This window comes from Salvia miltiorrhiza, chromosome 4, assembly GCF_028751815.1.
Source record: "Salvia miltiorrhiza cultivar Shanhuang (shh) chromosome 4, IMPLAD_Smil_shh, whole genome shotgun sequence".
NCBI classification, from domain to species: domain Eukaryota; kingdom Viridiplantae; phylum Streptophyta; class Magnoliopsida; order Lamiales; family Lamiaceae; genus Salvia; species Salvia miltiorrhiza.
Window position 1 is genome coordinate 49755086 of NC_080390.1, and position 17515 is coordinate 49772600.

The following is a 17515-nucleotide window of genomic DNA, read 5'->3' on the forward strand; positions in this document are numbered from 1 at the left end:
TTGCCTCATGTCAATTGAGTTTATTGCATTTCATTTGAACATAAATGAACACAAATAACTAATCATGTTAGTTATACAAGCAGCACAAACTTTCATCAGCTAACCACATTTACTTTTCCTACCAGAAACTTTTACCACAGCTTATGAACAATGTGTAAAAAAACTAACAAAACAGGAACCCAACAACAGATAAATTATTTTACATAGAGACTGAGGCACGATCACCTCGGGCGTTGTCAAGAGCGGGCGAAGACGCCCCACAGCTTCCCCCGGCCAAGGCTGTCGAGGAGCTTCTTAGCACCCTCAACATCCGCCTCCACGAGCTTCTGCAAGTGAGCAGGGGCGCCGGCCGCCACTATCTGCTTCTGGCATTTCTTGCTATGCAGCAGGGATCCTAATATCGACATGACATGCTTTTTATCCAAGGTGTCTAGTGCAGGATTCAATAGCTGAACTGCACACACAATCCCCTTGTCTTCCTTGCTGAAAATCCTCCTATTTCCGGCATAATTCATGAGATTCGACAACAATTCAGCTGCGGCTTCCTTCTCCTCGACTACCTTACCATCCAGCATGCTCACAAGGTGCGGAATGCACCCCATTTCTCCCAATTCCTTCCTTATTTTGGTATTGTAAGCCAAATGAGAGAGGGCTTTGGCAGCTGCAATTCTCACCCCTAATACGCCACAGCTCAACACCCCGACTACGCGGCTGAGGAAGCCATTTGCAACCAGGAATTCTGCGATATTAGGGCACGAAGCCATTGCTCTCACCATCTCCACAACCACCTCCAGACTCTGAGCAGTAGGAGCAGAATTCCAGATATCTTTGAGCGTTTGAATTCCACCTTCCCTTGCGACCAACAGTTTCAAATCATTGTCTTTCGCCACCAAATTGCACAAGCACCCAATCGCATTCTCCTGCGCTAATGCTGTACCTGAATTGCACAATGCCAGTAATATCAAGACTGTGTTTTCCTCGATGAAATTCTCCCTCACGTCTTCGAAAACGGCTAAATTCCGCAAAACCCCAGCTGCCAGCGCCTGCGAATTGGGGGTGCCTTCTCGACAGATATCCAACAGTGACGAAATTCCTCCTCTCGATCCAATCGCCCTCGCGTTTTCCTTGGAATTGCTCAAAACCCTAAGCGCGATGCACGACTTCTCCTTGGCGAATACGCTACCGGATTCGAGCACCCGCATCAAATTGTTCAACAATACCAAACCCTCGGCCAGCAAAACGTGCTTGCTCGAATCCTCGGTCGAGATTTTGGCGATCGCACTCACGGATTTCTCCTTCAATTCGGAGGAACTGGTGCAGTCGAGAAGGTGCACGAGCACCGGAACTATCCCCTGAGCCACCGCAATCAGCAAGTTCTTACCGTCTTCCTGAAAAAGCCCGAGGAGCGATTCGAGAGCGGAGCTCTTGGACTCGGTAGACCCGATCTGCAGTCGGGTCATCAAGTACCGGACCTCGGCCCGGACGGATTCTCTCCTACTGGAGGAGACGATAGACGCCGAGACGTCGGCGTTCTCGGCGAGCACACCGCTTTTGACGATTACTTCGAGATCGTTGGTGTGGGCGTCGAGCTTGGCCGACAAGGAGTCGATGTCGTTCTGGGTTTTGAGCTTGCCGCCGGGGGGAGTGGGGGAGTGGCAGAGTGCGGAGAGGGAGGCGGCGGCTGAGCACGTGGCGGAGATGGAGCGGAGGAGGTCTGATGAGAGAGGGTTATTGGCGGCGGCGGAGGCGGCGGAACTGGATAGGTCGGAGAGGCGGTTGTGTAAAGTTGTGAGCTTGGTGGTTATGAGCGACCATTTGCCCTTGAGGATTTGGACGCTGGAGACGGAATCTAGGAGGGAGTGGAGCTGCTGCTGTATGTCCGCGACGACCGAATTGATGATGGGCTCTTCCTCGGCTGCTTCCTTCATGGCGTCGGCGCGGCGGAGGAAGGGTTGCCTTGTTGGGTGAAGAGCGTGGACTTCGTATTTCGAATATTCAAAACAAAATCATTTATTCATCATTCCTATATTTGTTAGGTTTTCACCAACTATTATATTATAATCACTCAACTAATACGTAATTTTAAGCCATACCACATCAAAAATCAGACTTCTTCTTTCTATTTTTCTTTTATTGGGTGAAATTTCTAGAGCAAATAGATATATACTATTATTTTTAATATATTAATTTATTTACTCATTTTTATTGCATATGATTAATTAATTAATTTAATTAAATCTTATTATTCACTAAAGTAGATTTTTATTTATTATAATACTATTTCTAAAATGAGTCTATTTTTACACCCACAATATATCGAACTATAATTATTAAAATTCGTGATACATTTTCTTAAGACTTTTTTTTTTTTCCGGTTGAACAAAGAGAGTATTTATTTATATGAATGATTTATAAATAAATCACGTAGTTGAAAATTAATTTTATACAAGCATTGGAAAAGGATAAGCTCGGTGTTATGATCTCGTCTAATTAAAGCAATAAATTCTCAAGTCAAAAATAGAGGTTATCAAAATTAAATCAACAAGCAAGCACATGATAAATTAAGTGTGTATTGTAATTTGGAAATTAATTGGCACGCGGCACGCCTACCCAATATGACAGTTCTTGGCAAGAGCTAATCCTAGTTTAATTAAATCAATGAAAGCTAGCACACGGCACTCTTTCTTACTTTAATAAATGACACTACATTATGATCCCCCGGGAACACACACAAAAAAAAAAAAAAAAAAAAAAAAAAAAAAAAAAAAAAAAAACTCTACAATATTATCGTCCAGTTCAACAAATTATAGGATAATCATATATTTTCAGTATGACTGAAATGTTTTATTCTTGATTTTGACGTACACTTAACAGAAGAAAAAGTCTCCGGCCACTTAAAAAACAAAAGAAAAAGTTAGCAAAAACATCTTCGGTATATTTGGTATCCAATAGTATAACTAAGGGATATTTGCCGTAAAATACATGAATATTCAACTATTTCTAATTTTTTTCATGATATTTAAAATTTGAAAAAAAAGTACATCATCTTTTGATTTTTTCTAATTTTTCCCATCGGTGTGAAATACCTCCAAATAGAAGCTGATTTTAGGGCTTTTGACTTAGGTATCAAAAAAATAATTCAAAAGCCCCAAAAAAATCAGAAAAAATCGAAAGATGGTGTATTTTTTTTCAAAGTTTAAAAGTTATGAGAAAAATCAGAATTTGCTGAAAGTTCGTGTATTTTACGGCAAATATCCCTATAATTAATTATAGGAGACGAGGTCATCACTCATATATTAAAAAAAGCTAAGGAAAATATTACATTGGAATATTTTGATAAGTAAGACTTTTTATAAGGTAAGAAAGCAGGAATAACATTAACATTTCAGAAATAGTCTTGAATATAATGTTATAATAAAAATAAGGGTCAAGTAAATTTGTTTGTATGGATCGGATTTAAATATTGTCCTACCTTTAAAAAATATATAAAAAATACTGTGTTTTACTGAATCTCTAAAAATGAAACGAGAGTCCATTTTCATTATGAGAATGAGCCAGAACGAATTATTTTGTTAGTTGTTACACCTTACACGGTTTTATTCATCTCGTCAAAAGCTTCATTTCAAGGCCCGGTCATGCGACAATTTGAGGGAAAAGGAAGATTCCGGTAACCGTAGAGGAGTCAAAATGTTGCGAGTGTGAAATACAGGAAGAATCATCCAACCACTTTTTTCTTCTTTGCCCAAAGACGGGGGAAGGCTTGGAATGAGCTGCAGCTGTGGCTGGGAATCACAACGGCCGCCCAAATCTGATTGAAAGATACTTCAGTATGTTCACATCTTTCGGGAAAGAAAAGAAGATTATAATTTTACTTATGACTACTTGGGTGTGTGGTATTTGGATTCTGTGGAAGAAAAGAAATGAGAAACGTTTTGATAGGAAGGATTGGGAAACAAAAAACACTGTTTTGAAAATCAAAATTAGGCTTTGGTGCTGGAATCAGATATTCAGGATTATAGATAAAGAGCTTGATCTCCAATCTTGGTGCTCAAACGAGCTTATTTGTAAATTGTTGTAAGGCTCCTGCCTTGGTACCTCTGGTACCATTTTTTTTCGTTATATATCATCCTTTTTTTTATTAAAAAAAAGGCCCGAACATATAAAAAATTTAGGATTTCGATACTGTTTAAAATCTAAACATTCCGTGTAAATGTTAATGAATGTTTAAAATCTAAAAAATTAGGATTTTGAAACTGTTAATTTTTTTTATTTTTTATTTTGATAAATTTATAATATTAAATAAAGAAATTAAAAGATCGTGCCACGTAAAACTCAGAAAACTGTTAATTTGCTCCGTGCATGTTTGCTTTTAAAGGAGTATGTTAAATATACTAGAAGCCTAAACGAGAAGAGAGAAGAAAAAGTAGTAATAAGGACCGAATGGAGAATAAATAGTGTGAATTGAGAGGCACTTGGCTTCGCCATCCACCACTACTCTTTATTTATTTTATTTTTTTTCTATATATATAAATTATATAAATAAATAAATAAAATTAAAGATCATGTAACAAGATTCGAACTCTAGAACTCAAGCATTGAACATTAACGCTCTTTGTTAAACCAACGGACGCTCAGTAGGGTTGTAAACGAATCGAATCGAATCGAAACGAATATCGCGACCGAAGCCCCGGTGAACGGCGGCCCCCTCGAGAAAGAAAAATCAAGAAAAGGGATGAAGGGGGCCTTTTCCGGTTACAAGTAATACAGTTTGTTACAGGTCAATTCAGTTCTAAGCTTGCCTGCGTCGAGTCTTCCCCTGGTGAATGATGAATGAAGCTTCCCTGGTTGCGCTCTTCCTCTCTTCGCCGATTGAGTCCTTTGAGGAAGAAATGGGCTTTCTTCTAATACGATTTGTATTCATGAAATCATTCAAGATTCGAATCAATATTCGAATACCTTTCGAATAATAAATCTGATTCATATTCGATTCGAATTAATATTCGAACTATTCGTATTTGATTCGAATATTCGATTCAATTCAAAATTTTATAAAAAAAAATTTAAAATAATATTTTAAACAATATAAGTTTTTATATTCAACCTAGAGATATAAAACTGAAAGAAAGGTGAGTGTTTGCTCTTAAGTTTAGGGCTTAGAGTTAGAGATATTAAGATTTAGTTTTAATTATTTTTGTTTTTTGTTTAATTCATTTAATTTTAATTTATTAGCTTATCTATTTAATCATAAGGTTTAGGTTAGTTGTTGTTATACGTTTATTTCATTAGTTATCTCTATTCAATTATAATTAGATTAGATAGTTATAAATAACACATTATATATATACATATATATATGTTATAATAAATATTTAATCGAATCGAATAATTACGAATATCTCGAATATCAAAATTTTCAATTTGTATTTGGTAACTAACCGAATCAAAAATACTATTTATATTTGAGTTCGATTCGTAAATTTTTAAATACGAATATCAAAATTCGAACACGAATACTGAATCGAACAAAATTATTTGATCCGTATACAACCCTAGTCATCACTAATATTTTCATAACAGCCCTTCAGTATATAAATTTTATTTTGAAGTCCATTTATTATTGCGATTATTCCATACCATTTTCTGCCGCAACTAAGTCTACATATTTATTATTGGGTGCACAGATTTTTGGAATCTTGTATTTTTTGTTTTGTTATTGTTAGTGGATCACAGATACTCCAGTGGGAAAATTTTCAAATGATGAATATTGGAAGATCTTGATCAAAAATTCAAGAAAATATGTGCATCCCACCCAATATGATTCATTGGAAACGTCCAAACAATGAAGATTCCTTATGTTTTTTGTAGATCTTGTTTAATTTCAGCCTGATATACGTTTAATGATCCATACGTATAAAAATATAAAAGGAATTATAAATTTGAAATACTTGTAAATTATTGTTTGAAAACATGAAATTGATTGAAAATTATATCTCTACGAAGTAGTTCCCATTTTTATTAATAATATGTATGCACCATGTAATCCAAATGTACCTTTATTTTCGTAAAAATATCATCACCAAACATTAAATCTAGCCCAAAATCCATGGGATGCTTCGATTAAACCCCCTTAAAAATATCACCTCCAAACATTAATTTTAGTAAAGTAAACACCCTCTTAAAATTAAAGATGTCAATTCAATTTAAAATTCATGGATTGGTCAGATTAGATTGATAATCTGAGAGGATTTAAGGTTGAAAATTTTCAACCCGAATAATCCAACAATCTGATACGATTGGCTTGAAAATAATCCAAATCATTTAAGAAAAATGTGTGCATCCTTATGCCTCTAAAAATTGCATATTAATTACTATATATAAATATTACTTATTTATGCTTGTATTTGTTTGTTACAAATATAATATTGTTAAGAGAATTATATTAGTTAACTTTTTCAAATAAATTTTCTACCCTTACTAGCTCGATGAGCTAGCCTGAAACCTAAACATTTAGGGTTAGAGTTAAAAAAATTTAACCCAAAAAGTTTTCAGTCCGATTAACCTGCAACCGAATAATACGCCCCAAGATTCGGTGGTTGACTTGATTGATATTTCTACTTAGAATACTACTTCATTCGTTCTTGAAATGGGTTACTCATTTAAAAATGACATGTGTGCTAAGAATTTCATTGAGGGCATGTGAGTGAAATAAGGGTTTTAATTTTATTGTACGTAAATTGTGCTAGATAACTTACTAAAAAATGAAATGAATTTTAGAGACGAACATAATAAAATATAAATAAATATTTTTAGAGATGAAAGGGAGTAATACCACGATATTATGAGACGAAATGCACTTTTGAAGTGTGTAAAAAATTAAAATGGGTGGATCCATATTGACTTTCTTGACATTATTGATATAAAGTTTGAGGTTGCCCTTCAAGAAAGGAAATTTGAGCTTGCTTTTAGTTAGAGAATAGAGAGTAGTAGTATGTTTGATGTTTCTCGTAGAAGATTTTCCATTAATAAAAGTTTAAGATTTTCGTGATGCCATTTCATCAATTTTTGGTGAATCCTAAACTATTCTATCCTAAAATCCTAATGTGTATTTTGTACATCACCACTTTATTGGGGGGGGGGGGGGGGGAAATGGAAGTAAAAAGCGCGGGAGAATAATAAGGAGGAAAAGGGATGATAAATGAGAAAAAGGAGGGGAGAAAAGTGCAAACAGACAAAATATTGACAACTGGAAATCGTGGAAGTGGTGCATGCATGAGAAACATATACATACATGATACATACATCCATATATATCTGCATAGTCTCAGACTCTCAATCATCATTTCTTCGCCGTATATTCCGGTCAACTCTAGCTTTTAAATATCTCGTTATTTATATTTCTATTTTCTCATTGTTTTTTTTTTTTTGAGAGGTCTATTTTCTCATTGTTAATATATCATTTCTTCCAGAAAATACGACTCCTACGATAAAAAGTTTCCAAATATTGTATTTTTATCCGTCCTAAATATGTGAAAGCATTTGAAATTCAAGTTTCAAACTGTTGGTATTATTTGACGCATGCGTCATTTCTAGAAAATTGCTCAAAGTTCAGGTTAAAAACTTATGTGTACCCTATTGAAGTGTCCCGCATTGGATTGGAGATGGTGGCATGAATTATTTTATATGATGAGACAATTATCTCCCTTACAATGCCTTTTAAGGTAGGAATGAACCCAATATCAATTTCTAACATGATATCAGAGTCAACTCAATTCAATGATGGCCCCCAATATCGTTGTCAACAGATGGCGTTTGGGATCAAAATGTGTTTACCTATTTTTTCTATGAGCAATGCTCAATTAAATTTACAAATTTTGTATTAAAATATTGTATTGTTAATATCTCATATAATACAATCACTCGTGGATCAAATTAAACTTCTATAAACGTATGTTACAACAAAACAATGCCTTCAGAAGATATGATTAATTTTGATAGATAAAAATAGTAATGTTAATCATTTATTTATTTAAAATAATTGAAACGTTGGAATATTCAAGACTTTTGATTATTTATATCATTTAATTTAATTTTGTTTGATTTATATTCCATTAAAAATACGAGATTAGAGAAATCTTACTTTTAGAGGCATTTACTTTGAATGATTGATAAAATGCATGATAGATATTTTTATCCTTCATACTAGGATTGTTTCAATCTCACCCTTTTAATAGGATATAAATAAGCAAAACTAGTTCAAATGAAGAAGTTATTAAGGGTTCAATTCATCTAAGTAACAAGAGAATAATCTTACTATTTCTATTTGTTAAAATTAATTCTTCAAAATAAACGCGATAAAAATACTCAATCATATATATAACTCCCTACGTTCCAATAGTAGTGTCCCGCTTTCCTTTTTGAGTTGTCCAATAGTAATATCTCATTCCCTTTTTGACAATATATTATTTCTTTATATCTAATATTTAAATAATTTCCACCAACTTATTTATCTACGTTTTATATACACTCCTTAATTTCTGTGCCCAAAAATAATGAAACACTACTAATGAGACGGAGTATTAATCATAAAACATGAAGGTCAGCGAAAAAAATTACTAGTAGCATATTTTAAGTAGTTATAAACAGCACTGTGAAAAAATGAGCTATAAATACCTCAAATCAATCATGACATCATATATATTGTTTTGTGTATCCACGTATCAATCTTTATGTCATATTCTAAATATTCAAAATCTTATTTTATATTTTGACTTAAATATTGTTTGTGAATAAGTGGACCGACATCGACCTAAACGGCTAAACCTTCTTAAATTCGTTCCAAAACTATATACTCCATTATTAATAGCTATTTTGATTTTTACAATTGATATGACGGCACATGTTCTAGAATATTAGGATTTCAATATATATTACTACCAATTGATTAGTGATATCATATATAGGTATGTATTTATAGTAATGTCTTCTTATTATATACTATGTGAAGCCGGCCGGCATGGTCCCTGGTTGGCTGGTCAGCACGAGGACTACACCTCACTACCTACAAATGGCAGTGATTAATTATTTTAAACATTTATGAGAGTTACACACTTACACTTACACCTCAGATCACTCTCATTGCCATATTTATTTATTTTATAATCACTAATCACACAGTCCAACTCCAGAGCAACATCATATAGGCGCTTCATCGATACCTCATATATGTAAACTATATTGCACGCGATAAATAAATCTTTACTAATCTAAGCTAATTAATAATAATATATCATTTCTATTTTCACATTTTGCCAATTAGGCATAACTCAAGTGCTAAAGTTGAGGCACTCAAAGACTCTTATTCGTGTGACAGGGTTTTGGGTTCAATGAGAGATCTTGGATTCAATTTCAATTGTGAATGGTGTAATTTTTTTTCTTTTGTGTGGGTAGTGATCCCGCCTGTGTGCGATTGTTTATTTGATTATATTTAAATTCTTCTTGTAATTTTAATTCCAAATAAAAAAAAATCACATTTTTACCTTTTATAAAATAATTAATCTCATTTTATAAATTTTTAGTTGTCTATTACTAAAACTCTTTTATATATTTAGTTAATAACAAGCGCTAGTGTAATGTGATATATATACTATGTTTATTTATTTATTACGATCGCAAAATTGGCGAATTAATTCTTATAAATTTTGATTATACTTATAGACTTATAGTATACTTATTTTAGTTTAATAATTTAATTTAATATATATATGCATATATATATATATATGAGTTTTATTTAATTTGATACTATAAGATGAGATTTTTTTGTACCAGTGAGGCCTTGCTCTAGTGACAAAATTGAGGCACTCAAATACTCATCTTTAGGTGGTGATGTTTTTCCACTTTAGGTGGTGTTATATTCCCGCCTGCATGCGGTGTTGTATTCTCATTTGAGTGGTGGTGAGGTCTTGTCTGCGTGCGGACTGCATAATTGATTATATTCAGATACTCAATACGGTCATACTATTGATGAAATACATCATATTTTTTCATGTGAAAATAGCATATAATATCATATTTTGTCATTAAATAGAACATACCCTCATAGACAGAAACGTTTACTTTCATATATATCTGCAAATTATTAATTCATTCAATCTTTAACTGGCTAAGTAGCCGAATTAGAATGAGTTTCTTGTGTTGTCCATTTGTAGGGCCGAAACTTAAACAAGATCCTGTGTCGAAGGCGAAATTTGTGTGACTATTAGTGTGTCTTAGCGTGGTGGACCAATTATGAAGGCTTGATTAATCAATAATTCAGTAATAAATTAAGTTCTTATTTCTTCTTAGTTATGATCGTTTGTCAATGAAGAATGAAGTAATTAACAATAATTCAATATATTCTCTTTGCTTTTTTTTTTTGATCAGAAAAGGGATTAAAATTAAACATTGGTACAAGGGGTACCAACCCAGAATTACACAAAAACACATGACACCATTCCAGTCATCCATGAGGAAAAACTGATCTCAGTGTCAAAAACAATATATTCTCTTTGCTAATGTAGTACGAATACCATTTGTTTTGATACTCCCTCCGTCCCACGAAGCATGACACAGTTTTCTTTTTGGATTGTCCCACAAAGCATGACACGTTTCTAAAAATGACAAAAAATTTACCTTTTATTCACATTTTCACTTTTTCACCTACCACACTTAACACACAAAATATCAATTTCTTAATTCTCGTGCCAAAATGAAGTGTATCATGCTTCATGGGACGGAGGGAGTATTATTTAACTTTATAAATTTGGATATTAATTATTGTACTTGAATTAAAATGAACTGATTGACGTCGCCGATAGTTTGATTAATTTCTTCAATTAATTCCCATTTTGAACTTTGAAGTACCGAATTCTCGAGAACGCAAACTCTATTTTTTTAATGACCCTTTAGGACAAAGAGAGAGAGATAAGAGAGTCCACTGTTGCAAAGAAATCAAGACGCTAAACAAGAAGAAATCACAAAACTATCAAATCTATATTATGCAATAAAAAGAAGTTTTAACTGCTATTTTTTCCCATCGTAATTTAAAATTATAGTTACTTTTTAAATTTTAGTTATTAAAGTATGTTTCAATTAATTTCTACCACATTTCAGCTCAAGAAGCGTGTTACATAGGTGAGCTTAGTCATATATTCAAGAGGCACCCTCTCGTGCAACTGATTTCTGAATGACACTACTTCAACATACAAATGACACTTGACTTCAAGTGTCATTCGTATGTTGAAGTAGTGTCATTCGAAAATGTTCAAGTGTTATTTCCCGAGTGAAGTAGTGTCATTCTGGAAATCAGTTGCACTGTGCAATCGATTTGCACGGGAGTATTTGTGTATATTCAATATCAATCATTTTGATACTACACAAAATTAAACAAATTTACAAAATTCAGGATATCTAAAAAAATAAGTTAAATCTATAAATTAAAAAATGCAAAAATTAAGATAATTAATAAACTAGTGTTAACCTTTATTCAAATTTATATTTAAGCTCCTACCTATACATTTGCATTCGTTGGTAGACCATGATGCTCTTAGACTACCCCCAACGGTGACCCCGAGGAGGGGGTCACCAGAAACGACAAAAAGGATGGGGAATTAAATTAAATTGAAAGTCATCCTAAATGGGTGACCTGGGGGATCTGCCGCCCCAGAGTCACGCCTCCCACTTTTCTCCTTTTTATGCCACTTGTCAAATTTTAAGTGGTTGATTAAATATTTGAATAAATAAAATTTTATAATGTTTTTTTTTTATAAAAAATATACATTAAAATTATATTAAAATTTTTCTTATTTTTTGCTCTATAAATAGAGCCTAACTTCACTATATTTTTACACCCAAACAAAAACTCTCTCTTTCTTCATTTCACTATATTTTCATTATGGATCCAAATTATCCCAATTATTATTATCCAAATTCTTAATTACGTAGTGAATGGCCGTCATTATGATATGGCATATTATTTAACTGATGGTATATACCCTTCATGGGCTGTATTTGTCAAGTCAATTACTTCCCCACAGATCCGCAAACACAAGTTGTTCGCTCAACACCAAGAGTCTGTCCGAAAAGATGTTGAGCGAGCATTTGGAGTCCTACAAGCTCGATTTGCATTTTTACGACGCCCATGTCTTGTTTGGGATAAAGTTTTGATGGGAAAAATTATGATGGCTTGTATCATCATGCATAATATGATAGTCGAGGATGAACGAGATACCTACCAAAATTATTATGATCCAACAGAATTTTTTATGGATACACCTACAAGAGTACAAACAGAAGATGGCGAACATTTTCGCTATTCTACTGAACGTATTGCGAGCTTGTCTACTTATATGACTAATAGAGATCAACTTCGCAATAGAGAAGCTCATAGGACTCTTCAATGTGATTTGATTGAGCACGTATGGGAAAAATTTGGCACTGGCAATTAAATATGTAATTTGCATTTTCTAATTGTATTTTTAAATTTCACGTATTGTACTTTGCTATATTTAATTTCAGTTGTATGTTTAATTCTTGTAATCTTCCTTTGTGATTGAGTTAAATATCAATTATAATATATGACAATGTTTAATTATAATATAATTACAATTTTGTTTAAAAAATATTTATTTTATTTATTAAATATAATAAATAAATATTTAATTTATATTTATATTTTATTTTAGATATTAAGATAATTTAAAAATAAAGTGAAAAGAAAAAATATGTAGGTTGGGTTGGTGTCACCATTGGGAGTAAAAATTGTGTTAGGTTGTGGGTTGTGTAGGTGGATGAGAGAGAAATGAATATTTTATTAAAAAAGTGGAGTAAGGTTGGGTTGGGTGAGTGTCACGACTGTGGGTAGTCTTATGTTAAAAGAGTTGTCTGAGTCTGAAAATTATGGGCTTATAAGTTTTTGGGCTAATGAGTGAATTTGAATACTTTATAGTCTGATCAGACTACTTAAATGGGCTTGCAGATGAACATGTCACATGTGTAATAAAATGTTACTAGTAGTTTATAAATTATAACTAGGGTAATTCTAAACATAATCAGTCAATTTTTTTCGTTATAGTCCCTTGCTTAAAAAAATAACAAAATAAATTATAATTGTATTAACTTATTTTTATAGCCTCCATTTTAAATTTATGCTAATAAATTAATACTAAATAAAAGAACAAACAATATTTGCTTTTTTCCGCTTCGAAAAAATATTTGCTTTCTTCAATCTATCATTCAAACTTGGCTTTGTGACAAGGGATGATAATGAGTCGAATCTTGACCGGATCTTGTTACGTCTAGTTTTAGATCTAAATTTTCACTTGGGTCCGCATTCAATCTTGAAAAATTAAATTCAAATCCTTAAAATTCATAGGATCTCGGATTTAGATATGAATCCATAAAATAAAACCCATAATAAGAGCACTCCCAGCAGATCACCTAAATGTATCACTAACTCTAAATTTAAGCTAAAATAATTGAAAATGAGATAAAAAAATGCATCCAGCAGATCCCCTAAATTGGATGGGACCCACAAAAAATTTTACACCTACCTAAATTCAATCTTAAATTTACACCCACCCTAAATTTATTTTAAGCTTATAATTAGTAGGGGCCACACATAATTATTGTTTTTATGTAGAAAATAGGAGATATGGTGTACGTATTTATAAAATCGAGATCCTAAAATTAAATAGGAAAGCTTTAGGGAGGAATATAGGAGCATAATTTTGGGATTTCTGCTGGGAGTGCTCTAACACCCTAGACCCTAGTAATTATTTTAGAGTTTCTATAATCATTCAAAAATAAGTTGATTAGAGCATCCGCATTGGGACCTCCTTGATAGCCTCCTTGATAGCCTACTTGATAGTGTTTGTGTTATTGAGTAGGTAGTGCTGCATTGGGGTTCCTTGATAGCCTCCTTGATAATATTAGTTTTGATTTTATGTTTTTCATTTAAATTTTATTTCTCAAATTTAAATAACACAATTTATTACAAATTTAAATTGCATTAATTATAAAATCCTAAATATTACATAAAACTTTAATAAAATAAATAAAATAATGAAGAAACGGTCAAAAATATTGAAATAGGAATTTTTTTTTTTTTTTAATTATGGCGCGTGCAGAGCACGCGCCTACTCGAGGCTCCTCGATAACTCGAGGAGTCCTCGAGGAACTCCACGCTGCATCGCCCTCCTCGAAGCCAGCCATCTCCTCGAGGAGGCCCTCGAGTACCCGCGATGCGGGTGCTCTTACACCATAAGCTAATAAAAAATTACAATAATTTAAAGATTTATTGACCTACAAATACACCAACTTTGGATCAATTCTGATTTTAAACATGAACTTTAAAAAGTGTCAGAAAATGCACGAATTTATTGATTGTAATAATTTTAAAACGAAAATTCTATTTTCGATCAAATTAAAGTTTACTTAGCATGACGGAATGCTGAAGTGGACAAATCGAATAGTAGTAATTTTAACACGAATTTGAATTGCTGGATTATATTAAATTATAAGACATTCATTTTGATTCGTCTCAAATTGTATCTATGAAAGTAAATAAAATTCGTGTTAAAATTACTACAATCAATAAGTTGGTGTATTTTTTGACAGTTTTTAAAATTCATGTTAAAAACCAAAATTGATCCAAAGTTGATGTATTTATGCGTCAATAACCCTAATTTAAAATAAATCATACGCCATCCGTCCCACGAAGCATGACACATTTTCCTTTTTGGTTTGTCCCACGAAGTATGACACATTTCTAAAAATGACAAAAAAATTACCCTTTATTCACATTTTCACTTTTTCACCTACCACACTTAACACACAAAATACCAATTTCTTAATTCTCGTGCCGAAAAGAAGTGTGTCATGCTTCATGGGACGGAGGGAGTAATATTGTGAAGATACACAATCATTCCAATGTCACCCTACACAGACACATTCAAATTCAACAACATATAAATAGAGTTTTTTGAATGTGAAGTATCGGTACTAAGATTTAAACATAAAAACAAAAATAATATAATATATTAAATGGATCTATGAATTGGATATGGATATCAAAAATTATAATCCAGATGTGGTTCTCAAATTTAGAACTTTCAGATTAAAAAAATCGATATATAGAGGTGCAAATATTGATATACTCCAAGATTTATTGTCATGCTTATTTGTAACATGTCATGAACATGTTTGATCAGCAGAGATCAAGTAGGAAGGATTATTGATTAAATGTGAATTGAGATATCATGTTCAAGATTGGTGCAGCCTAATAAAGAGAGATCAGAATTGAAATAAATCATAATTTTGATTTTAAATCTTGTTTTCCACTAAGAAAAACTGCATAGTTTGCTGTTATGCAGATAACCATCTGCAAATACCTGCCAGTTCACTGTAACTGTGGCCTTCCTCGTTTACGAAAGCAAATATATTAAAATATCATTTATATGTTGAAGTAGTATGATTTCACCATAAAATCGATTTCACATGAGTTTTTGTGTAGGTGCAAAGACCCTTTCTTTTTTCTTTCCCATTTTTTTTTAGATTCCCATTTTGCATTTAACAACGACTTCATTTTCCTTTTTTAACTGTCTTTATTTCAGGTGTTGATATATAGTTAATTGTATATTTCATGATTAAAGAGATATATGATATTGCATAAGTATGAGTTGCGGAAGTCAGCTTACAGACATGCTGGTGCTGTAACAGATCAACACAATTGAGAAATTTCAGCTCATGATAGACCACTTTAGATAATTAGGTAACATCAAGATTAATATTGAGTTAAGTTGAAGTTCATTGTTAATCCATTGATGCCTAGTCCAATGATACCTTTGGATTGCCTCAGAATTCAGACAATCAAGTTATTAATAACTGGTGAACTTTCGACTCGAATCAAATTTCAAAAAAATAAAAGCTTATGTATTTTTTTAATCAAAAAAATAGATTTGGTTAAAAACTAATAAGGTATTTCAAAAATTTATAAAATATACTCCCTCCTTCCCACCGAACTTGAGTCGTTTCTTTTTTCGGCAAAAATTAGATAATTTAAAACACTAATTAACAAAACTAATTGCACCCCTTATTTTTCTTTAATCATCCCAATTCCCAAATAACACTTATTTCTCAAAAAATCAAAACTTTTTTACTGCCATACTTAAATAATTCAAATTTATATTTAAAATAATTAAAATAATTTTATTATTTTAATTAATTTTCATATTGTAATTTTATATTTAAAATAATAAAATTATAATTAAAATAGTTTTATTGTTTTAATTATTTTAATTAAATTTCATATTTAATTAATTTAAATTTTATATTTAAAATAATTAATTATATAAATAACTACTTAACCACAAATTTACAAACATACTTAAATAATTAAACTATAGCTCCTTAATTCCCGTGCCCAAAAGAAACGCCTCAAGCTCGGCGGGAAGGAGGGAATAGTTTTTTAAGGCTATAAATTATCAATGTGTTTGGATAATTGAACTTATATAGTAAGAATTTTTAGTTAGAAAGAGAAAATATATCAAAGAGAGATGAACTTAAAAGAGTATATGATGAAAATAATAAATTATAATTTAATTGTATTTATAAAATGATTATTACATAGAATAAAATTATGAAAAAAATAAATTGGAGTAAAGAAACTTATATTTTAGGGAGTTTATAAGCGGTTTATAAGTTTACTTTGTTAAATATTTTTACAAAACTTATAAATTATTTTTAAAAATTTATAAGTTATAATCTCAGTCAAACTTGTTCACAAAAAAAGTTGCGGCCGAGGAATTGAATATTTGTACCATGACTGACCATTCACAAAAAAACTTGTTCATTACCTCACTTGGCATATGAATAACTTTATTCATATTGAAAAGTCGAATTAAGTTTATGATAATTTACAGTATACACATGATAAAAATGAAAGTGGTGGTAACAAATTTTCAGATATCATAGAATCTTTTTTATACCTAAATCTGAAATTAAATTTAATGAGAGACTTAGAGGGTGTTTGGCTAAGCTTATTTTAAAGAGCTTATAAGATATAATTTCTTAAGAACTTAAAAGTTGTCAAAGTGTTTGGGTAAATGAGCTTATAAACTAGAGAGATAATTTTTAGTTAGAGAGAGAAAATCGAAAAAAAATAAAATTAGAATAATATATGATAAAAATAAAAAATCATAATTGAATTATTTTTGTAAAATGAGTTTTGCTTATAAGATAATGGAAAAATAAGTTGGATAAAAGAACATATTTTTGGAGAGCTTATAAGCTCTTGGAGCTTATTTTTACATTTTATAAGCTATTTAGAAACTTATTTTGTCAAATACTTTGAAGGAGCTTATAAGCTCCTAAACAACTTATAAGCTCAGCCAAACACCCTCTTAATATGGAATATATAAATCCTAAAAAACAATAAATTACATGTGTCGCATTATACACGTTTAGAAAGATATGCGCA

At 31.8% G+C, this 17515-nt stretch overlaps 1 protein-coding gene across 1 annotated transcript; it reads right to left on the reverse strand.

The window, feature by feature from the left end:
- LOC131020202 (uncharacterized) lies at positions 1–2094 on the reverse strand. Its single transcript, XM_057948896.1, has one exon. The coding sequence runs from the start codon at positions 1926–1928 to the stop codon at positions 237–239; it is 1692 nt and encodes a 563-aa protein (XP_057804879.1). The 5' UTR covers positions 1929–2094; the 3' UTR covers positions 1–236.
- Positions 2095–17515: the final 15421 nt, after the last annotated feature.

Coding starts and splice junctions, on each gene's coding strand:
- LOC131020202 (XM_057948896.1), bottom strand. CDS start 1,928: ATGAAGGAAGCAGCCGAGGAAGAGCCCATCATCAATTCGGTCGTCGCG.